Source organism: Centruroides sculpturatus, unplaced genomic scaffold, assembly GCF_000671375.1.
Source record: "Centruroides sculpturatus isolate CEXI.00-Female unplaced genomic scaffold, Cexi_2.0 scaffold16, whole genome shotgun sequence".
Taxonomy (NCBI): Eukaryota; Metazoa; Arthropoda; class Arachnida; order Scorpiones; family Buthidae; genus Centruroides; species Centruroides sculpturatus.
Genome location: NW_019384548.1, coordinates 760,681 through 787,262, shown reverse-complemented (window position 1 = coordinate 787,262; position 26,582 = coordinate 760,681). Strand labels below are relative to the sequence as shown.

Sequence of the window (26,582 nt, the reverse complement as noted above, 5' to 3'; positions counted from 1 at the left end):
ATTATACGAATGAAGAGGTTGTTTGTAAAGGACATGCGAGTTTTCGAAGAACCCATACATATTGTTCTGGGCATTTTTGTAGCCTGATAAATGAAACCAAGCCTCATCTGAGAAAACTGTGGTTTCAAGAACAAATTGTTTTGCTTGAACTGCTGAACCATCAGCAATAATGCATCCTTTTATCTTTACCAGTGAGTTTAAATTCATGCACTATGTTTGCTTTGTACATGTGTAATTCTAATTTCTCAGTGGTCTTTCTTATATAAGATAGGATAAACGACTTCTTATGAAGACAACGAAGTGATTTACTTGGTGATAGCTTGAACAGCTTTATGTTAGCAACTGGAGGCTCTGTTAAAATGGAAGGCTTGAGGCAAACTTGGACATTGCTGGTCTCGTGAAATTGTATAAGATCATACAGGGGTGATTTACTTAACATCTCACCAGGAAATTTCAACTTAAACACTTCCATTGTCTTCTCAGATGATTTTGTCCTGAAACAGGCTTCCAGAAAGAAAGTTTTCTGTACAATTGATTTCTGCATTGCTTAATGCTCTTACACATAATACAATATGATAAAGCAATCTGATTGCTTTAATGAGCAAGTTAAAATAATGTACAGTATAGAAAAGCATGTGAAGAGTTGTCACAAGTGCATGTGCCCTTTTGTCTGATGTACAAATCACAGAAAACAACACCCTGAGATAACAGCTCTCATAGGAGAATGAATGCCTTTACTTAGACAAACTTACATTATAGAAGCTCAAAGGGTCATCTGATTGATGTACACATCATCTTTACAACAAATAGAAAACAAGAATTTAAAATTTTTGAATTTTCAGTCCAGGAACTAAAAAACCATGCCCTTTTTTGAAGAAATTAAATTTCTAAACAACATTATTAATATAGTGAGTTTCAGTTCATTATTAGAATAATCAATCAAACATAATATAAAAATTAGTTTTAAAAATTAATTAATATTGTTCATATATAAACTGATAATTAAAACTTTACATTATTATTATTTTAAATATTCTAAAAATAATACTGAATTCATTAATTCAGAATTATGAATTGAAAAACTGGCTACATTTACTAATAAAAAATATTTTTGAAATGTAGCATGCTTAATTAAAATTGCTACATTTCATATTTTAATTTTAACTTATCTAAAATTTTGATTAAAAAAATAATGGATAAATCTATAAAAATGGATGTGTGTGTCCCTATATTTCACTTTTCAGCCAAAACTACACATCGCACATGAATGGTGTTTGTATGTTGTAGTACCCCAAGTCTCCATTCGTGCACTATGGTGGTTACGTCTCGATAGCTATAAGGGTGCGGGAGATATGGGGGCTTAAAGTGGTTGACTTCGAAGATTTTCTATTTTGATTTTAAAAATGTTCAAACCGTTTTAAATTCGAATTTGTATTCAAATTCGAATTGGTTCGATTATAGAACGATTGTAAATGTTCCAGAAAAGTGATCAAATTGAAAATAGTTCATTTGACTTGACTGGACGTAAAAATTCTCTAATTAGTCTGGAAACAGGGGACCTAATTCTTGCATTCTGTGCTATAAGGGTGTGGGAGATATGGGGTTGAAAGTGGTTGACTTCGAAGATGTGTAACAATGGAAGTGTCAACAATGAAAGTGTTAACAGTAGAAGTGTTAACAATGGAAGTGTTGAGTAACAAAAGAACTGTTAATATAAAGCAGCATGCAAGATTTACAGGCGGTTTTTTGCGGGAAATCGAACATATTTTTAGACTCATGTAAAAATTCTCTAATTAGTCTGGAAACGGGGACCTAATTCTTGCATTCTGTGAAAACGGGTAAGATTGGCTATAATGTAATTATCTTAATCTTCACTATCGTTACTTTTGGCCCAGCAAAGNTGCAGATTATCTAGATAATCTGCACATTACCTAGGTAATTTGAGAAATAGAACAATTTTAGCAACTTTAACGGATCACCCTAGTTAATCTGCAGATTAGCTAGGTAATGTACACATTAACGACTTTCGAGCTTTAGCGGTAACATATGGATATTTTGAAACAACTGTCATCAGAATAAAATTCTGCCATAAAAAAACCAAATTAAGCTTTTTTAGTGTGAACATATCGGTTCTATTGTCTTAAAAATGAATTATATAAGAAGTTAGTCAATCAATCTACAAGGCTGTACAAAAGATTTTATTTGCTATGGTTCGTTTCGGATCCCAGTTTCGATAAACTTGACAGGAATTACATTACTATCGACCGGCACGTTTCCAACGCGCCTGCCGCCAGCTATCTACAATTTGACACTCATTTTGTTATTGACAAAATTTATAATAAGTAATTCCCAAAAAATAATAAATTTACCTTCACCTCGATATTAACAAAACACAAATTTTGTCCAGATAGGCACTGTTCCGATAAGTGTATCTAATTCGTGGCAAGATGATCTCGTGGCCATATCCACATTTGATTTTACACAAAATGGACACTGTACAAGGAATGAAATCCATTCTTATTGGCAGCTATTTTGTTTTTCGTTCGAAATAAATATTAGAGACGGTTTCGTCCAAAAACCGAATTCCAAATCAAGGATTTTAAAAAAAAGCAACAAATATACAAAATATTTCGGAGAAGCTGCACGACCGTTACGAACGACAAAATAAGCTGCCATTTAAATTACTTTGTTCAATTCATTCGACAAAAAGAAATTAAATTGGAGAAGTTTTAATTGAAAATTTTACATGAAATATTGAACCAAACTTGAGCGTTATGGTAAAAATGGATTTTCTGAATTATTAAAACAATTTTAAAATATTTAATAAGTTTTACTTTCAATATCCGAATAACTTTATCTTGACTTAATTTCAATTCTTATATAAAGAAGATTAANAGAGTTTTGTTAATGATATGATTAAAAATTGCTTAAGCTGTAATTTATAAATTATGGGACCATATAATATGATATTGAATTAGTTAATTTAATAATATATTTTAAGTTCCTAAAATGAAAGTTTCAGATTCCAATCAGCAAAAGATGAAAATATCATAGTAACAAGAGCTTGTAAAAACATCACAAAAATTAGGTTCCAGGAGTGATATGGATACTGAGAGAAGTGTATAGGTATAGTAAAAGCTTATTTTGAATGAGGTAGTGTAAGAGTGTGCATTGTATACTAAAACCTGTGCCAAAAGTTGTTTTGAGTACATCAATTTCAGTGTAATTAATGAAGAGTTGTATTAAAACTGGAGTCTAAAAATATAGTTAAAGCAATTTTTTATATGATACAGTTGATGACTGTCTAATTAGAACAGTCCCTTTATTGCAATTCTCATATACAAGCCAATTATGTCTTCATTAAAAAAAATTTTTTCCTATCTTACTAGAGTCTGCATAGTGAAAAAGTAAACATGAATCAGCCCAAGCCTGAAAGAATCTAGGTCAATGAAAGAGATGGAAGGAGACATATGAAAGAGATCAGATCCCTGTCTTAACTCCCAAGAGGTAGCCAAATATCTCTTTCCTTTCATCTGACAGACTCTTCCAGCTCAGGTTAATTTGTGTTTACTCTTTTGCTGCACAGGCTATATACCTGAGAAAATTTTGTTAATTATCAATTGTGCAATTTAAAATATTTAGACAAAATTTTATCACCTTAATAAGAAAATAGCTTTACAACTGATTCATTCATTACATTAATAGATATTTATATAAAATACATACCGATAATTTTAGTGTTGGTAGTAAAACTGTGAAACCTCCATTAGTTTGAACACTCTCTAATCAACTTTTAATGATATTTTCATTTTTTGTATGCAACTACACTATAGTTTGTTTAACATCTTCAATTAATAATTATTTATTAACATTTCTTCATTCCTCCCATTTTTACTTTACCCAAGCAAATAAACATGTAAAAATTATGATTTCAGATGAATTAAATTTCCCATTGATTGTTAACGTCAATATCTGTTGTTTTGATATACCGTATTTACTTGGTTATAAGATCATCTCGCATATAGGATGAGGTGTGACTTTAGAGATCAAAATAAAGAAAATTAGATTTATTAATACAGATCTAATTTTATTTTGTTTAATCACAAAATATTATATAATGCATGTATTAAGACAAACAACCTTGTTTGCCTTAATACGTGATGAATGGAAAACAAAACCAAAACATTATAGTGTGTGTGACCGGAAAAAGTTTATTTTTAATGATTCAGAATGTAATAATATTCATTAAAAATAACAATTTAACTAATATAAAATAACTACATTTATAATCATTGCTAAGTGACCTGTATTTCATTAATTTTTTTTTATAAATGACAAGAAACTATTTTCTGAAAACGAATGAGATGCAACGCAGTTTTTAATTGATGAATGTAGGATTAAACCAGTAAACAATGGGAGTGTGTGTCTTAATTTGTTTACAGTAAGTGCCAACTTACAATAGACTGTAGACCTATAATAACAGCATGAAGTATACACGGTTCACAGAAATTATTGCAAAATGCAAAGAATACTTCATTCACGCATATAGGACGGACGATCTAGGTTTTTGAAGTAGTGAAAAATAAATAAAATCCTCGTCTTATATGCGAGTAAATATGGTATGTTGTATACAGTATTGTAAAACCAATTAACTGTACATATCAAGGGTTACCCATATTTTAATATAAAATTCAGTATCATTACATTTTCAATGCTATTTACTAAATTGATTTTCTATTAAGGGAAATATACAATAACAGTTCATATACAATTGATAATAGGAATAGTATACAAATTTATTTGTTGTTACCACTTACAAATATACTAATAATCACAAAAATTCCCTGTATCTATCTAGCTCTGACAACACATTTTTAATTAACAATACAATTTAATATAAACAATTGTAATGAATGTATTAAGTCAAAAACTAATAACTAATAAGTGCATATAGTACTAAAAATTTTTTGAAAATTATATTTACATATATAAAAGATTAACATATAAATATGATAACATTAATGATTGAATAAAATTTTGAATTGTCTGTTTTATTATGTTATCAATCAATGCATATATCATTAAAATAAATGACTTAAGCTTTTTAACCATATGCTATAGATATAATTTCTATAATCTCTAAAACAGGGTTTTTAGTTTGTTATAAATATTTGTTCAAAAAAAAAAATCATGCAATGTTGCAAATTTTATGTTAATAAACAGTAGAATATTAACAATGTATATATAAATACAACAATTAAGAAAAATAGTTTTTAAATATTCTAAATTACAAAATTTTTTTGTTTTAGTAAATTTAAATTGTTTTTATTCAAAAATATTCAATATTAATTTTTTATCCTAGCAATATTCTAATTGATAAGATTTGATTAGAATTTACAGATAACCTAGATTTGAAAATCAAACCAAATTTGTTATTGCTAATTGAAGTATCAAATCCTATTTTTTAAAAATCCAATGAAAGTCAAATGACTAGTATAGTAAGTATTACTATTTCTGTTGTTTGTAAAAACAGAGTACAGTGTCTTCTAAAAAGAAAATTAAAATAATTTAAAATAGTAATAATGTTGATTATTATCTGAATACATAATATATACCAATTACTAGAGTAACTGTTTCAGTTTCATCTCAATATGCATTCAAAATGTCTTGCTGTCTACATCTCTAGAATGCACCATAAACAAAAAATGCAAATGCTTTCTCTATGGAAAGTTGCCAATTGTGAATTGGCACATCATTGTGCAACATGAGTAATTTGCAAGAACTACAGAAGTTGCACAATTGTATTAGCTCTTGCAGCTATAGAGTTGCAAGAGCTGTAGAATTGTGACTGCTGTTGGAGGAGTGATAACATATGCTGTAGCAAATATAGGAAGAATTTAAGTGTCAGATGAATGTGTGCCAAGTGAATACAAGGTGCACACACAGAAATTATAAATGGCAAATGTGAAACTTGGATATTTTTCCAACACTTTAATGTTCATTACAACATTATCAGATGATAATGAACATAATTACAAGAATTTAAAATGGAGCATTATTTTTGGAAAACCCTGCATAATATTCAATATTTTATTATAACTATATTGCATTCAAAGAAAAGCAATGCTTTCAACAAATCATTGCTTTTGAAAATGAGGCAAGTCACTTGGTGCATACCAAAACCATGATTTTTTTCATCTAATGCAGATAACCATTATTGCATATTAAATTTACACTAAATAAAACCAAAAAAATATAAAATAAGTCTATTACTGCTTACGAATATTTTTAAACTCATTCAAATGCAAACCATTAAGTATACAGCAGCAATAACATAAAATGGACATATCCCACTTTCAAAATCAATGGCTCAAATAATGTTAAAATTGTTCAAAACAAATCATATAGAAGAAAAATTTTCTAAAAATAGAATTTAAAACAATTTTTTTTTTTTGGAAATTCAGAAGCTTGATTAAAAACTTATTTCAGATTAAGTAAAATTTTGTTTCAAGCATATTATAAAATCACACACTTATCTTTATTAAATTAAGTACATATTTGTTTAGAATTGTACTGTCTTTCTAGTCTATTCACAGAATTAACTAACTCTACTTGCAGAAGTGGTTTAAAAAATTTTAGATTCAAATATTATATTTATATCAGTTACTTCACTGTTTATTGAAAGGTAAACATTTATATTTGAATATTTTTATTTGTGAGCATAGGGGGAAAAAACAAGTTTTGAANCAATAACAATTTTAATAAAAAAATTTTTTTAATTTTAAATATATGAAGTTAAATACCTTAAAAAAAGTTTTAAAAATTTTACATCTTCATTAATATGATAAAGTAAAAGTTGCTTGAACTAAAATTTTTATGCAGTTATCTATTTCATTTTTCTAGAAATTTGAGAGCACTCCAGTTCCCTGCTCATGCTGATAAATTTCAAGTGAGAGCTTTTTCAGCATCTTCTAATAGAGTTGTTTAAGTTTTTGTTTCTGTATTGTCTACTTGATCTTGTTTATAAATAGAACTTATTATACTGGTGTAGTTTTTGAACAAAATAAGTCCCATTTATAAATAAGATCCAAGTAGACAACATAGAAACAAAAAAGTAAAACATTAAGGACATAAAAAAAACTTTTAATTATTTTTATCTCTAAGTGTTTATTAGTGAAAATTTGTTTTAACTTAAAATGAGACAAATTCTGGAAACACTTATATTTTACTTGTTATTAATGAGTGGCTTGGAGTTAAACCTACAACCAGCTCTTCATTCCTCCCTGTTAAGTGGCAGATTCATAATCCCAACACTGATTCATTATTCTTATGACCCTGTGTCATTTTCCAAGTTGGCAAGAATAGAAAATTAATTTGGAAGTTCATGTTCTTCCCAAATTTCTTATAATAGTGGAATTTACGAACTTATTGAAAAGGTACACCGGAGTGTAGTAAACAATGTACCCTAAGAACTGATGACCAGTGTGTGACAAAAAAACAAAAGAAAAAAGTTCACCACTAACGTTTTCGAACTCTCCTGAGTTCTTCTTCAGGTGTTAGTAGGAATTCTGATGAAATGTTTTATTCCAAATGTTTTATGTTCCATCAGAATTCCTTCTAACACCTGAAGAAAAACTCAGAAGTTCAAAAACATTAGTGGTGAACCTTCTCGTTTTTTCATCACACACCGGTCATTGGTTCATAGGGTACATTGTTTATTGAAAAGGGATTTGGTAAAAGAGTCAGCTTATCAAGGATTTGAATGAGAAGACTGTTAGTTTCAGTGACACTCAGACTTTAATAAGCAACTGGAGTTGTAATTTAGAAGCTTAAGGAGGATAACACCAAATCAGAACAAAATACCCAAGGTTTCCTGGCTTATAATTCCTTGTCAGTTTGTGATAACTCTCCTCCACAAATTCCCTCAGTTTATTAACCATGTGATGTAAATTAATTACAAAGTCTTTGTGTTTACAATTAAAATTCAAAACTTATAACTTATTGATTGATATGTTTATTTAAGTATGTTAATTTAGATGTTAGAAAACAATGGTGATTCTGATTAACATTATAATATGCTAGAACTAGTCAAAGTACGTGGCATTGCCCAGAGAACTGTAATGAAAATGATAATTGGATAAGATTTTATTATTAATAAAGTAAAATAACATTACAGATGGATACTAATCCTATCTTCACTTCTTGCCATGTCCAATTACCAGGAACAACTATTTCCATTGCAGAGACAACCTTTCTTTAGAGGCTATGCCTCTGCACAAATATGTAAAACAATTTAAAAATGTCCACAGGTGACAATCCCAATACAATTAAAAATAAAATATTTCTTTGTTAAAAGAGCTGGCAGAATTACAGTATTAATAAAGAAGTGAAGATAGGACTAGTATCCATCTGTAATGTTATTTTACTTTATTAATACTGTAATTCTGCCAGCCCTTTTAACAAAGATTTTATTATTGTTAGATAATGTGAGAATCAGGATTTGTTTAATTAATTTAACATAGAAAATGCATTAAATTTTTGTAAGTTGTTTATATGAAGGAAAGTTTTATTCACCATTTTTGAAAAAAAAAAAAAGGAAAGCAACTTCCTTTCCCACATGGCCTTATCTATAATTTGAATGGCCATATGTCTGTTTACCCTCTCTTCACCCGTCACACATCCTGCGTATATCTTGGATGCTATTGGTCAGAGAAGGGACTAAAAAGAGAGTTTTTCCCACCATTTGGGGCAGTTCTTGAAGACCCTGAGATGCCACATGAACTATGGCAATCAGCTGCCATAAAGAAAGTCTCAGTACATTTTAACTTTGTGCCATAAAGAAGAAGATCCCGAATTCATTCTCCTCCCAAATTTCTATCGCTGTATCAACGTTTCAACACCTATCCTTAGTCAAAACCTTACAGTTAAGGCAGTACAATTTCCAATATTTGTAAGATCTCTCTCTCTTGAATAGCTATAAATGTGAGACGTAGGAATATAGATAGATTAGAGTTAAGTTCATTAAGGTTGATCATGTTATTTTGTTACTTTATGTTATATTTGGAAATTGTGTACATAGTCTATATCTTTTATTAATTAAATAATTTTTGTTATATACATTAATAGATTCCATTCTTTTATTTGAGATTGGATTAATTATCACTAATGACGTGAACTCCCCACTCGTTGAATAGCCCTCCTATTCATAAATTCTATATGAGTGATAGGTGCAAATCCTATCTGGTGTTGGGAATCCTGACAGGAGAATTTGATTATACGATAGACTCAACTTCACATATCTTTTCATTCACGCAAGCCATCCTACGACTCAGTGGACAGGTCCCACAGATCCACTGCCGATTAAGTAGTAGAAAGTCTAACCCAGACTCTCTACCCCTGGCTATCCTCACAATAACAAAATGCACAGTACAATGCTTGTAGATGTATTGAGCAACAATGCAGAAAATCTTGTTGGATAGTTACAATATTTAGTTACAAATTTTTGAATAGTTAATTGGATAGTTACAAATTTTATTTCATAAAATTTGTAAAATATTTTAGTTTCAGGAATATATAAATAAACTCAAATCATTAACCCTACTTAAGTCTGAATAATTTAATCTCTTGCCATTTTACAAACATGTCATTGACAACATATCGTTTACTATCATCAAAAACATTCAATTATAAAATCAGAATTACCTAACACTATCAAACAATATTAATAAATTTAAATTAAAAGTTTTTCTGAATTCAAACAATTGTCCTGCATGAAATCAATATATGCAGGCAAGTCAAAAAAGAGTAAGAATGAATTTATTACTCATGAAATATATTAGGCTGGGTCCAGGTTAATATGGTTTTTTTTGAAGTAGTCCCCCATTGAGTTATTGGCACTTGGCCCAAAGTATCTGTCAGTCTTGGAGAGTTGAAGAAGTCAAAGACAGTTCTGAAGTCAATGTCAATAGATATGCTCCAGCACACTCAGACTTCATTCAGAACTGTCTTTGACTTCTGAATGAAGTCAAAGACAGTTGTGAATGAAGTCTGTTAATAAGTCAAAACACTGGCCTTAGCTTCAATTTCAGATGAGGAAAAAAAAGTCAAGAGCAAGGTCCAGACTGTACATAGGGTGCAGTGCAATTTGATATTTCGTCAGGCCAAATACTGGGCAACAACGTTAGCAACATGAGGACTTGCATTACCATGGTCTAGGCAGCAACCAGATGGACAAGCTACTCTGGGCTTTTTCATGAAATCTGTTTAGCAAGGGTCTTCAAAAGTGTCACATGATACTGTCCACTAACTGTTGTATGCAGAGATAGTTCATGTTGGTAAACCATTTCTTGGTAGTGGAAGAAAGAAATCATCATCTTTCCCACAGTCTGAATAACCTTGGCCTTCTTTGGCCATGGGAAATGTGTATTGAACCATCAAACATCAAATGTGTGCCATACCCTCTATACAGCCCAGACCGTGCTCCATATGACCTCTTGTTTTGTTTCCTCATCTGAAACTAGAGTTGCAGAGCCAATGTTTCAGCTCATCAATGATGGTTCTGAAGAGGATGTCAGAAGACTTATTCCAGAATGTCTTCCAGGATTGGCAGACACATTAGGCCAAAGTGCATACAACTCAACAGGGACTACTCTGAAAAAGTATCAACCTGGACCCTGCCTAATAAATTTTGTAAGTGATAAATTCATCCTCAGTCTTTTCTGACTCATCCTTGTATATTCAAGTTTCTTTCTATTGTCTGAATGAAAATTAAATAATTATTTCAGTAAAGTAAATATTTGTTATCTGGGTCAAATAGTGTAAATATTTCTATATACTCTGCAAAACTGCTATATATGTACAATGCCTACACACTTTACTTGCAGACTCTTAGGTATAACATCAATAAAGAGAAGATAAATTTTTATTTTTAATTACAATAGGAAAAGACTTATGACATTAGATTTCCTCCCCCTCTAACAGTAAAATCACTTAATAAATACGTAAAATATAACAAGAAGAATACAACCAATTAAAAAGTAAAATACAACAAGTAAAAAGAGCTAAAGAAGGAAAAAAAATTAAGAACTGTATAATAATCATATACAACCATTTTTGAAGTAAGAATACTTATTTATTTAATGAAAGACAACAGCAATAACCAAAGCCAGCAGGAGAGGAAAAGGGGGAAGGAAAGGAGGGTGAGGAGATAGAAAGAGAAGAAAGAATGGATCATGCTGAGTTGCATACATAAAGTTACTACTACCTCTACAATTAATGTTGGAATTTAGTTTTTAGATTGCAAGGCCATGGGTCTAAAAGAAAACCAGAGTTGTAGCATACACCAATAAGTAGTACAGAAACATATAAGCTAGACAGAGTTAAGTTTAATGCTTAAAAATAAAGTAAAGGCTTCAAACTAATACTGAAATAACAGAGAAACTAAGCTAGCAAGCCCTATAACCACCATGGGCAAATGCAGCTCTTTTTGAGTTACATTCGGCTCTTGCTGAAAGTGTTAATTTCTGCTTTTTATTATTATTTTTACAATTTTATTTCCACAATTTTGTGAAAATATGTTTATTAAAAAAATTCAATATTTGTTTTATATAATATTTATATCATATAATAAAATCACGGTACAGAACTGCAGTACAGAATAAAAAAATATAGAACTGTGGCTCCCATGCATTTTGCAAAACCTACATTTCGGCTCCCACAAACCTCTTGCCCACCCCTACCCTGTAAGAAGCTCCATATGACCTCTTGTTTTATTTCCTCATCTGAAACTAGAGTTGCAGAGCCAATGTTTCAGCTCATCTGAAACAACTAGGAGAAACAGCAAATATACTGATAACTAACTTAAAATTAACTTAGTAGCAAGTTAGATTTAAGACAGTATAACTAGTTTTAAGATATAGCTATCTTAAAGTTAACTTATTACTAAACAAGAATACTGACAAGGACAACAACCCAGACAGACTAGAACAGTGTTTTTCAACCTATTTTATCTCACAACACATTTGAACCTATAATTAAATTTCCATGGCAAAAATTTCCTCAGAATAAATCATGTAATTTAAAGTTGTTTGTAAACATTCAATCATCACATTACTTGCCACTTAACCTAATTTTTTTTGTCTATATTTTTATAAATTAAATAAAACAGTATTGTTCTTCCTTAAAATAGCAGCAGGTTACAATAGTTATTTAAATTAATAATTTTCATTTACATAAGAAAAACAATTACATTGTCTTAATTTGCATTTAAAAGTGGCATGATAATTGCCTTTATAAACCTGCCCAATGTCCTGCTATTTCTAAGTTAAAATAATTTGAACTAAATACGGGCAATTATAGATACCTTTTTGATTTAAAGAAAATTTCATTTTAAATGAAATAACCCAGTGTTATGTACACATAATTTTGCTTATGAATATATATTTTCTACTACATTATGTATACATTTATTTATTATAACAATAAAAAACTCATATAATCAATTCAAAGAGGTTTTAATTTTGACATGTACACTTATTGTTGTTTAGGCATCTTTCGAAAATAATTAGTTTAATAACCATCAAAAATTTTCTTGGCACACCACTTTTTTGGTTGAAAATCACTGGACTAGAGCATGCAATGACAAAAGACTTATAAAAATTTTAAAACATTGGTGTCGTGCTCATATTTTTTATAATAAATAAGAAGACAACATGAACAGCAATGGAGAATAGACAAAACAGTACAAAGAAATGACACACACTACAAAAGAACTAGCTGTACAATTAACCTTAACTTGAACTATACAATGTAAACAAGGAAGCCTGTGTGTTATATGTGCCATCAGGGAAAGAGACCACAAAAGTTTTGCAGTGGGATATGAATGAAAGTAAATGATGGTACATTGTATGTGTTTGAATGAGTTACTGTGGTGTACAAGGCCAGTTGTAAGGCATTCGATTGTCATGCAGCCTGCAATTGCAGTGTGGGTTGTCCCCAAGATTTAAACCTATGCAAATATTGCTTAAAGTTGCCGCAGCCTGTAAGAAGCTAAGTGAGATTAAAGCTAAATAAAAAGTGTAGAAGAGTCGCAATTGTGTCAACCATGAGGATAAAAGTGTAGGTGAGCCTACTGGTAGTGTCATGGTCCTGACTGTCTTGCAGAGAATGGTAATTTGTTGTTTGACATGCATGTCAATGTAAGAAGTAGGAATATAACTGAAAGTGCTAGTGACTGTAGACTTAGCAGCTGATTTGGCAAGATGATCAGCAGCCTCATTTCCAAAGACCTGTGCATGACACAGGACCCATTGAAAATCTAATCTGTTGTTGTTATTTAAGTGCTTAAGAAAATGTGATGTATGAGATGCACAAGTTTAATGCAGCTATCAGACCTGGTTATCCTGTGTAAAGCTACCCTACTGTTTGAAGAAGGAATAGTCAATGTGAAGTAAATGTTTAGAATTAACAATATTTTGCAAGTTGTGGTTAAAAAATGATTGTTTAGAAAGAATTAAAAAATCAGTGTAAAAATATTTGAAATATTGTAAGTATTATACAAGGGAACTCTTAAGCTAAGCCAATCAGACAACATGAAACTGTTGTTGTATCTATGGTGTAATAATTGATCAAAATATTTTACATGATCATAAAATAAGTCCTAATATGGACTTAGCAATGTTTGGGTGGCTGGAAAAAGGTAAATTATAAAATTTATTTAAGGTAATGTATATTTTATTAAGATCTTTCACAATTTTATCCAAAAGAGAGGAGACCAGATTGTTAAACAATAATTGAGAAGGGATTGAAAATTAAAGAAAATGGAATGTAAAACAATTTTACACAATATGGAATAGCAAAATCTCCATAAAATTCCATGTTGAATGGCAAGGATTTAACTAGTCTGTCCATGTGATTTTTAAATGAAGGCTTACTATCAAAAATAACACCAAATTGTTCACAGAATAGATATATTTTATGTGATCAGCACAAATATCAAAGGAAGGAAGGAGCAATTGCTAGTTAACTATGTGCTTTATGTTAGTAAAGCATATAGTGATGGGTTTATGAGCATTAATTTTTAAGTTGGTCTTTTGAAATAAATCAAACAATAAATTTAAGTCTGATTATAGAGAAATGGGGTCATGATTTATTAGTTTGATATCATCAGAATTATAACATTTTCTCTGTAGTTATATTATGCACAGGAAGTTGTGTAAATGTTATGATTATTGTTGTATAATAGATTGGTTTTTGCATATATGGATTTGGATTTTGTATAGAGATTACCTTTTTACTGTATTATATTTACTGTATTTGTTTGTTATGGACAATGTTTGTTCAGTATTTTCCTTTTTTGTTCCCCGTACAAAGGGTATTTGTACCTTGTAATAAAATAAATAAATAAATATATAAATAAATATAACATTTTCTCATTTGCTATATAATTAATTCTTAAAAGAGTTACTTAATCACAGATTCATTTAGAAATAAGCTAGTGAAAAAATAAAAAAATAAAAAAGAGGATAAAGATAATTTATTCATTTGCAGGAAGTGTAAATAATTGGTTATTAGCATTATTAGAATTGCTATAATTGTAATAATGCTAACCAATGTATAACCAAAACTGTATTCTGTATTTCAAAATCACCTAAAAGTTTTATAACATCAATTCAAAAATTAAATTTATAAAATAAAAAATATGCACCTTTATTTTATTTTTACACTTCTTTTGGATTTTTATTAGTATATTTTATAAACTTAATAAAAATTTTTAAAATAAAAATTCTTACTTTTACTCCACCAAATAAAGAAAACATTTTAGCCCATTTAGATGGTGATTGTACTTCTGATCCATCATCATCATTGTCTTCAGCTTCTAATAAATTGATCAATCTTTCTGATTTGGCTAATTTTTGTTTTAACCACTATAAAAATAAAATTTCATTAAGTAATAATTTCTATTTTGAATTAAAGTTATATTCAATATTTATTAAATTCTTACCCAAAATGTTTCCAAACATGAATTTACATTTGGAATCCATTGAACAGAAAACTCTTCTAGTAACCTTACATGGTATAATAATTTTTCTATATCAATCCCATCCAAACCATACCAATTGCTTTTATGTAAAGAAGCTGGTAGCTTTAAAATTAAAAACATATAATTATTTAAATTTTTAATATTGAAGTATACAGATGAGAAGAATATACTGAACATGTAGACAGAGAAAAATCTTGTAAACAATATAAAGAAAGAAAATATACTTAAATAGACTATACTCTGTGGCATAAATACTTGATGCAAAGAATATTAGATAGTAAACTTTAGGGCAAATGACTAAGATACCTTCATAAATTTGCAAAACAGCTATTCAATTAAGTTATTCTAGTCTCAAGAGACACCAAAGATTTGCATAACTGGAGAGACATTTCAAACTGCTTTTTTCAGAGCTGTTATAAATCAGTTGGAAAGAATGACTGGTTAATGACATCTATTACAAATACAGATATACTCTATTAAAATCAATATCAGACTATATATTCTTAATGTTTAAAGTCAAAATTATTTTTTGAAGATTTAAATTCTTTATTTTTCTAACTTTGTTCTTGTGTATACACTGACAAAGGAACAGTTATGGGTAGCATTTGTTATATTAATAACCACATCTCAAATCATTATTTAGTTAAGAATAGTTATTAATCATTAACTATTTTTATGTTGTATTTTCTGTAACTTTGTTTAAAATCCTAAATGTTTTCAAAATTAAAAAAAATACTTCTAAAAGAAAAATTGCACAAGTAAAATATAAGTAAAATGTAGCTAATGTTCAAATCAAATTCATGTGAACTTTAACCAAAGTTCTAGAATCTTAAAATTTTCTTTAATATTAGATTGAACTTAATAATGGCTAATTAAATTAGCAAATTCAGAACAAGTATTTTCAGTTATCAATAACAAGTGCTTATTTGTTAAAGTTTTCTTATCCAGTTATTATTTATATTAATTTTTAGTAACCCCTTTATAAATATAATCATATCAAAAATTTCATATAAACTATCATCTCTAGATACGGAATCCTTTGTTTTGTTGATGTATTACTTTTTAAATATTTTTTTGAAAAACCTATTAAAAAAATAGGTTTTTAAAAAATTAAAAAATTAATTTTAAAATATAACTTATTAAATTGTAAATGTTGCTTCACTAGTCCATGATTCATTTTTTTCCTATAAAAATAATAGCAAAATATGTTATTTTATTTGTTATCAATTTAATTAGTTTATTATTATTTTGGATCCACTAATGAAAATTCTATCTTATATCAATTAAAATATTCTTAGAAGAAATTGGATGTAAGACAACAAGATACTATAAAACATCTTATTGACTTCCAGCAATGAGTTTAATACATTAGAAATGTTCTTGACCTATTCATTAGGTACCAACAGATTAGTTTTGTATTCAATCTGTTGATTTATTCAATTTCTGTTGGTTCTAACTGATGAAAACTGTGAATAGGTCAAAAACATTTCTAATGTATTAAACTCATTGATGGAAGTCAATAAGATGTTTTTTGGTATCTCATTATCTTGTATCAGACTTTTTCTGATACAAGATAGATGATCTGAATTACTGTATAACACACCAACAACTGCCATAAATCATCGGGCTATAATTTGCAATAAGTAATTCTAAATTACAAATGAACTTGGTGTTAAGTGCCATCTTATATTAAAATTAATAATTAAATAATTTAGATTAAACTGGAAGAAAAGAATCAGCCCGAAACAGAACTCGAACACACAACTTCTGCTTACTGTGCAGATATGTTGCCAGTTACACTACCAGGACCTCCAGTCCAATCTCCTCTTCCAGTATATTTAACATTAAGCTATAACCATTGTCAGTTACTACGTTGCCATAACCAATTACTACTAAGATATAGCCATATTTAACGTTAAGCTATAATCCACACAAGGCACTTAGTCGGCCATCGCATACCCAGCAAGGCGTAGATATACAAATATATCTCCCTACAAACCCAATATAATACAATGACACATACCAACAACTGCCATAACCTGTAAATAAATAATTCTAAATTATTCCAAATTATAGCCTGATGATTTACAGCAGTTGTTGGTGTGTTATTGCACTACATCGGGTTTGTAGGGATGTTTATATATAGATCTGAATTATTTTAAACAATATAAAATTTCTCTCATATTGTAAGACATCATAAATACATGAAAGAATCTTTTGAGTAATTTTTGTTATAGCAGCTATTGACATTAGATTTTATTATTTGATATATTTATTACAGAGAGAGATGTTGCTATGCATGCTTCTTTTAGACTTACTGCTATAATTATTATTGTTTCGACAGAGTAAAAATGTTTATTTGATTGATTATACTATATAGTTTTACATTCTGGCAAAATCTAAAATAAAGGATGTTTTGCAATTTAATTTTTTGTTTTTGGTGGCATGCTTGGTTTTCATGCATTTGCACACAAAAATAATGAGAAAGGCTTGAAAATATTAAAAATGAATGAGAAATTTTGAATATATACAGTATANTTTGGATCCACTAATGAAAATTCTATCTTATATCAATTAAAATATTCTTAGAAGAAATTGGATGTAAGACAACAAGATACTATAAAACATCTTATTGACTTCCAGCAATGAGTTTAATACATTAGAAATGTTCTTGACCTATTCATTAGGTACCAACAGATTAGTTTTGTATTCAATCTGTTGATTTATTCAATTTCTGTTGGTTCTAACTGATGAAAACTGTGAATAGGTCAAAAACATTTCTAATGTATTAAACTCATTGATGGAAGTCAATAAGATGTTTTTTGGTATCTCATTATCTTGTATCAGACTTTTTCTGATACAAGATAGATGATCTGAATTACTGTATAACACACCAACAACTGCCATAAATCATCGGGCTATAATTTGCAATAAGTAATTCTAAATTACAAATGAACTTGGTGTTAAGTGCCATCTTATATTAAAATTAATAATTAAATAATTTAGATTAAACTGGAAGAAAAGAATCAGCCCGAAACAGAACTCGAACACACAACTTCTGCTTACTGTGCAGATATGTTGCCAGTTACACTACCAGGACCTCCAGTCCAATCTCCTCTTCCAGTATATTTAACATTAAGCTATAACCATTGTCAGTTACTACGTTGCCATAACCAATTACTACTAAGATATAGCCATATTTAACGTTAAGCTATAATCCACACAAGGCACTTAGTCGGCCATCGCATACCCAGCAAGGCGTAGATATACAAATATATCTCCCTACAAACCCAATATAATACAATGACACATACCAACAACTGCCATAACCTGTAAATAAATAATTCTAAATTATTCCAAATTATAGCCTGATGATTTACAGCAGTTGTTGGTGTGTTATTGCACTACATCGGGTTTGTAGGGATGTTTATATATAGATCTGAATTATTTTAAACAATATAAAATTTCTCTCATATTGTAAGACATCATAAATACATGAAAGAATCTTTTGAGTAATTTTTGTTATAGCAGCTATTGACATTAGATTTTATTATTTGATATATTTATTACAGAGAGAGATGTTGCTATGCATGCTTCTTTTAGACTTACTGCTATAATTATTATTGTTTCGACAGAGTAAAAATGTTTATTTGATTGATTATACTATATAGTTTTACATTCTGGCAAAATCTAAAATAAAGGATGTTTTGCAATTTAATTTTTTGTTTTTGGTGGCATGCTTGGTTTTCATGCATTTGCACACAAAAATAATGAGAAAGGCTTGAAAATATTAAAAATGAATGAGAAATTTTGAATATATACAGTATATATATATATATGTCTGAACAATTCATTTATAATTATACTAATTAGTCTACTAAATAAGACTAATTCTGAAGTAGAATGTATTTGAAAACATTCTTAAAAACAGTAATCATCTCAAACTTATGCTAAAAGAATTAAACAATTTTTCTTCTGACAAATTTTATTTTTACACTATTAATAAAAATCTTAATACTTTTAATAAATGATAATCAGTGTAAAATGATTATGTGTCTTCTAATACAAACGTTTTTTTTTTCATTAAAACTAGAAAATATTCAGTGTTTTTTAAAATACTTTTTAAAAACAATATTTATAAAATATTTTTAAAAAGCATTTATGTTAAATATACTTTTATATAAAAAATTTTTCAACTTTAAATATTTGCATATTTCTCTAAAATCTGATATTTTTGTAAAGACTTATTTATATAAATAGAAAAAAATTTTTAATATTAGATGTCAAGAAAGAGAGAATGATATAATAAATTTTATTTTCTAAGTATCAACCTTATGTACAGTACATGGGAATTAATTCAGAAATAAAACATTTTCAAACTAGTTCTTAAATTTTTACATATGATCTATAATGTTATTGTAACATGAAGAAAATAAGACAAAAGATCTATGTTTATCCACCAAAACTAAGAATTTTTTTTTTGTCTAGATTCATGATGATCACAAATTTAGATTGTACACAGCTGAAAGCAATAAATGGTAAAGTTTGACTCAATTTTGATTTATTAGGATTTTAGAACAAATTCATAATTGATATTTCATCAATTATGTACTCTGTCAAAGCTGCCTATGTGCCATACTATTATGTATTTTTACAAAAACAATTATCTGTTATATATACAATATATATAACCAGATAACTAGTTTTATTTGTAAAAATACATAACAGTATCAAATACTGTCAATATTGACAGAAGATATATATCTTTATTACAACCATACTATCATAAGACAGCAATTTAAATGATGTAATCTTAATATGCAATTGATTATGAAGAATTTTTCCCGCATCCAGAGAAAAAAAAAGGGATCCCAAGTGATTCCTATCCTTAAAAATTAATGTTATTTTTACTAACAGAAAACAAGACGTGCTCTATATTAATAAAAAGAAGCAAACATTAAACTTTTTAATGAAACTTTTATAAATTGTTAACTAAACTAGAATATATTTTGCCTTAAATAGGACAAATGAAAGACGAATTGAAATTTCTTAAGAGAATTTTTTCACGTGCATATTAAGCAATCATCAAGTATAATTAAACGCTTGCAATTCATTTATTTACAGTTACAAACAACATTTTCGAAACGTACAGTTTAAACAATAATATATTTATTGAAAAAGATGATTTAAATCTTACCTTTAATAAGTTATTAATGGCAATACCAGTTAATTCGGGTTTTAATTTAAAACGTTTGACAGCATTTTCGTCCCTCAACGAATACATTTCTAAATCTTTATCAAAACATTTGGGTCACATGACAAACTCGGTCGTATACTTTCATTGGTCTGTTAGCACTCGATCTGCGCAGAATCGTTAGTGTTTACGTAATTTCGTATTCGTATAAAATAACCAGAAATCAAAATTTAAAATATATATATTATATATTTGGTCTGTTAAAAAAATTAAATGAAAAATTGTGCATGCCTAGAATTGGTGCACCCTAGGATATACCCCTAGTCAGCATGTTCAGTAATTAGGCACTGACTATATCAACTAATTTAAACAAAAAGGTGTATTGTGATGTTCATAGTGTTCCAATGTTTTTTTGTTTAAGGAAATACTCATTTTTCCCTCACTTATTCATTACCAATAATTATTGGTGATAAAAAATCCAAATGAGTTTAGAAATAGGACATCTTATACAATATATTGTCATCAAGCAGCATCCTCTACTGGGTTATCCAAAAATAGATATTTATCTTCCATGCTAGCCTATATTCTGCTACTATTCCATGCTTCTATTTTCATTACTACCAACTTTGTTTTAAAAATATAAATAATTACATTTTGGATACATAACTTATGTACAGTACCTTGCTTAGTAATCAATAGCATTTAAATATTTTGATATTACAAGAGTTGAAGTAGCAATGATGATGTAAAAGTAAAAACAGAAAATATATCATGATAATTAAATGATGGATAAAAACTGTAAAAGATATCAGATAAAAAAAGAAGTCATTTAAAAAAAATTGGTAAAGCACAAGTGAGAAAGATTATTAATGGTATAATGTCTTTTACTTCCTTTTAAACAACGATAAAATTATAGCTATTACAGGTATCCCTTGATTAATGCAGTTAATTAATCCTTCAATGCTACTGCATATATCAAAATTGCATTAATCAAATACAGTATCTATGTTAAGTAAAGATAGCTGGTAATTAAAACTTCTGCTACTTATATAAAGGGATTGGCACAATTAATTTTGTGCATGTGATTTTTGCGTTGTTGTTGTTTTTATCTTTCATCGCTGCAAGTGGAAGAAACGAACGAGACGAGATCGTAACAAAAACTAAACTTTTATTCTCCTCGCGTACTTGCACATGTCTTGCGTACAGCACATGTCTCGACGACGCGGCTAACAAAGACAACTGGTTTTCGAGGGTCTTGTGGGGTGAGTTCGAATTTATTCCAGGAAGTGATGACTCATACACCCAGGGGTAATTGCTTGTATTTTACAACCGTTAAGGGTACAGATGTGAAGGGCGGCGTTTACCACATGCATTAATCAAATTCCACATTAAGCAAAGGATACCTGTATAACTATATTTCACAGAGCATATATATTACCTTAAACACTTCTGCATAGATGTAGCAATATTTTGTAATACATATTATTGTTTTAAAACTTTCTTTAAAAAGACTGAGTTTGTTTTATAGAAGATCTTCCCTTCTTTGTTCCAATGCTCTGCAGTCATTTCAGCATCATTTTTCATGAGTGATCTGTCCTATACCACCAGGCTGCCTCATTTTGAACCTGGCCAACATCATCACAGGCCATCTGACTTGGCCTGCAATGGGCATGAAAAATAAGGCCCTTTTAGTGCCCACAGGGTAGGGAAAAAATCATCTCAGCATTAGTCACTCACTCAGTACAATCAAGGTTAAAAGTACTATAGTATTTAGATTCTTGGTGCATTCACGGTAGAGCATTTATGAATTAGACAAAAATTAGTGTATTCAGTTACAGATTTGTCTTGGATAATGCAGAACCTTGGTTAATTGGTGTTACTGTATACAATTAACTAACCAGCTGAAATTTTCTTTGTAACTAATACTTTCAGCCTTTTTAAAACATATTCAAGTTTTTACAATAATCAGTACAGAACTAATTCAAAATATCAAAGTTCCATAAATTAATTCAAATAAAAGAATAGACAGCATGTAGAAACAAAATTACAAAGTTTTAATGATATTTTGAATTAATTTTGTAGGAAGTAATGAAAATAACCTGAAAAAGGACCTAATATGAATCACAATCATCATCATAGTCTAGAACAGTGCTGATTAAGAAAAATATAATAGAATCAAGGCTGAGGTAATTTAGTCATGTGGAACAATCTGAATTGGCATTCATAAAACTGATCACAAAGACAATAGTGAGTAGGCATCAAAGGAAAAGTTATCATCAGAAAAGACATAATGGAACATGATGTAAGTATAAAAACTCTCAAAACCTGGAAATGTTGATTAAAAACACTGCACACTATTCATACTTACTCCAGCAGATTAAAATTTAATGGAAAATGTTTGTGTTTCAATGTTTGTGGAACTTTCATTGGGGGAAAGCCTTTTTTTTTACATCAAAACAAGTTACAAAAAATATTTAAACACCTACAAAAATAGGTTTTTTTAAATTATTTTTTATAAGTTAAACAAGGTTTGATGTAAAAAATAGGCTGTCTCACCCAACAAAGGACTCTTAAAGTGGCTGAAAACATTTGTGCTTCCATTAAATTTTAATATGCTAGAGTAAGTATGAGTGGTGTGCAATGTTTTTAATGATGTAAGTGAAAATGTAATGCAAGAGCAGAATGAAAGAATTCATAATACCAGTCCAAATAGGTCAGAGAGGAAAAAAGCTAGAAAGATTGTTTTGTTAATACTGTAGTTTTTCCTAAAAATAATATCTCAAATTTAAAATAAATATATTTAATTATAAAATTACATTTTATATTAATTTTAAATGTTTCAATTAAAAACCTTTAAAATATGATCAAATTAAAAGCATCATGGATGTTGATCTAAAAAAAAAACAACAATCAAAATAGCAACACACTTTTGTGTTACTCAAACAATTCTAATACGTAACACCTTACAAAAAGCAATCTAATCAACTGTTGATTACAAAATTGAAAACTCAGAAAAAAATTTTTCAACATTTTAACACACTTAAATTTGAGTTCCCCCCTTTTTTTATGCACAATAATTGATATTCAAATTCTCAGTGTTAATTCATGATGTAGATGTAATTTCCATTCTTAGAATGCATAAGATGGATTTTCAGATTTTATTATGTGATTTGGCCAGTGGCATGCCATAACATTTGATGATAGGGAAGATGTGTTTCCATAAAAATTTTAAACAAATACTGGAAATGACAAATAGTTTATTTATTTTAATTCTAAAATAGATAACTGACACAAAACAAAGATATGAAAACTTGTTGTTGTTATTTTTTTTATAAACTAACTCTATTCGGCAATTTTTTCCTGCAAAGTTGTTAATTACTTTATCATAAAAAATTGCTTGTTGTTGATTCCACCAAAGTATTTAAAAGCTCTTTTTCATTGAAAGCAATGATAGTGACAACAATCTTTCCTTGTGAACATATCAACTCGCTTCATGGTTGAAAAACTGCAATCAACAGATGCACTCATAGATAGTACCATAAAAATTAATGATAATAAATCATATAATTCTTTTAGTACATCTTTATTCAGATAATCATTAATTATAATATGTTTTATGTCTAAGAGTGGCTTGCCAATATAATCTGGACATGAATATAAATATTGCAATTCACTATGTAATTTAGATAAATCAAAAAATTCTCCAAAGAATTAAAACTTGCTTCGGAAAACTGTTTTTCATAATATTTAAAATTATTAACATCTAAAAGTGATAAAAATTCTAATGATTTTGTGTCTAAAAATCTGTCAATATAATTATAATTAAATATAGCTTTGTAAAGAAACATACTAAAAAATAACATAAAATTTCCTTTACTTTTTAAATCTTAAAACAATCCACTTAGTCAAACAAATAGTTCCCTATGAGTGGCTAATGGATGGAATCATTGGAAACATTATACAATATTTTGGTGTGTAGCATCCATGAGCTAAACCACGAGAGACTGGTGTTCTGTAAAGCACATGTGCAAATGTGTGTAATCCGGCTGCTTTACACGATTTAAATATTTTTGCCATGGAAGCTATCTCATATTTGTCAATGCAATGCTTCCAATGGGAACATGCACATATGAATTTATATTCAAATATGAAATGGCAATCTTATCATTGTTTTTCACACACATAGAAATTTGTAATAAAATACATAATACAGTTATAATAAAATATTAATTTTAAGTACAGGTAACCCCGTATAACACAGCACTTCTATAGCACAGATTCACTCTAGCACGGTTCGAGAATTGGGTAAAACCCTCATACAACATGAAATGTACAGTAATAAAAACTATTAAAGCAAACTTTATCTAATTTGAAATTAGGGAAATCCCTGTACAACAGTTTAATAAATGTGATAAAGCTTTTAAGTTTGAAAGATACCTCATTTGACATTTTTCATTTGAGTGCATATGTATTATCAGATTTTCCTGCATAATTTTTGTGAACTATTAGTACTTAAGTATGTAAATTTTCTTTTCTCGCCTTCTGTTGATACACGTGGTCCTTCTCAAAATTTGTTTCAGTGTTGCCAGATCATGACACTTCTGTTTTTGGTGTTGCCAGATGTTTTTCCTTATTCCATACTTGCTTTATTCTTCACAAGTGCTTAGCACCATAATTTCATAAGTGCTTAACACCCTATAAGGAAATTTATAAAGATCTTTTAACTAAAAGCAAGCAATCTAAAATAACATTTTTTGCAAAAGGTAGAGCATGGATCTGAAGATAATGCAAAAAAATGCTCAGAGGATAAGGATATCTTGCCAAAAAGAAAACACCCTTGGTTAATAGTGCTTAGTGATGACAAAGAAAACATTGTTTAATTTATATTAATATGTACGTATCACTTCTTAAGAAAATTTTAATAAAGATATTTATCTTAATTATGAAAATATAATAGCATGTANGAGGATAAGGATATCTTGCCAAAAAGAAAACACCCTTGGTTAATAGTGCTTAGTGATGACAAAGAAAACATTGTTTAATTTATATTAATATGTACGTATCACTTCTTAAGAAAATTTTAATAAAGATATTTATCTTAATTATGAAAATATAATAGCATGTTTTTTAATTTTTGGAACCTAACCCCCCTTTTTGTACTAGTTCTTTGTTTTTTATAGCACAAATTCGCATAACAAGGCAATTTTTTGGAACATAACTCCTGTGTTATACGGGGGTTCCTGTAATTCAAAGTACATTAAAATATGAAAATAATTGCACAATATGTATTTATAGTTTAGAAAATACAGGGGAAGTGGCACTTCCATGACTTCCATGAACAGCACGCCATTGGATTTGGCAAATGATAAACCTGGTTCTTTGTATAAACCCAGACAAAATTCATTATCATTAAATCAAGAACTTTTGAGTAGCATATAACAAACTATCTTTTATACTCCATGTTCTAGAGAAAAATATTTATCAAAAATGAATATAAATTTTGTATGTATGTTATACTAAATTTAAAAGCAACTAACAGCAACTTTTGGAGCTGATGCTTTCTTTTATGAAAATCTTACTTCCCTGATTCTGTTCATTTTTTTCTTTCAATAAAACTGTTTGAAATACCTCTTTCTTGTAAAATCTGTATATTTCATGAAAAAATATAAATTTTAAAACTATAACCAATGCAATTATAAAAAAGTGCATGTGTAAAAAGTAATAATAGTTAACAGTAATGCTACAATAAATTCCTCAATCTGGAGAAAGTAACAAAAAAAATATCAATTCTCAATAACATCACTAAAGGCATGTATTGTTATAAGCTTATTTCATTAATATGGTGGATTGTTATTCACTGTATGGCAGTGGTCTAGATCAGGGGTGGCCAACTTTTGTGTACATAAGATCTACTTTTTATCTTAAAAATGTGTCGCGATCGACTCGTCATAGGCATAGTCTAAGTCAGGGATGGTATTTCGCGACCCGAGTCGCATAAAATGTGTATAAATATATCAATTTCCTAGCTTAAGAAGTATGCAGCAAAAATTCAAATGTTATTTTCTACAACTTAAGTGAATAGTTTTTCCTGCAATGAATTTAGTAAAAATTAAAATGAAAAACTGGCTAACAGACTCACCTTGAAACTAATTTAAAACTAGCAGTGACTAATATTTAATCAAATATTTTTGATACATTACGTTTACATCAGTTCTAGAAGCTAAATTAAGTATACCTATTCTATTTTATAATTATATATGAATAAATAATTGTGATTTACCGGCATTTCCCCCCCTCTTTTATCTTGTATGTGACCGGCGATAGTTCAAAAGTTTTGAAATGCAGCCC

The 26,582-nt window shown here is 28.8% G+C and overlaps 1 protein-coding gene across 1 annotated transcript in view; it reads right to left on the bottom strand.

Moving 5' to 3' along the window:
- The window catches only part of LOC111623557 (short transient receptor potential channel 4-associated protein-like), an 83,705-nt gene extending 63,381 nt beyond the window's left edge, over nt 1-20,324 (bottom strand). Inside the window, exons 1-3 of the mRNA XM_023366172.1 lie at nt 20,238-20,324; nt 15,002-15,142; nt 14,790-14,924 (exon numbers count right to left, since the gene is read on the bottom strand). Of these exons, the coding sequence (XP_023221940.1) occupies nt 14,790-14,924; nt 15,002-15,142; nt 20,238-20,324 (363 nt within the window). The remainder of the gene's footprint in view (nt 1-14,789; nt 14,925-15,001; nt 15,143-20,237) is intronic.
- Nucleotides 20,325-26,582: the final 6,258 nt, after the last annotated feature.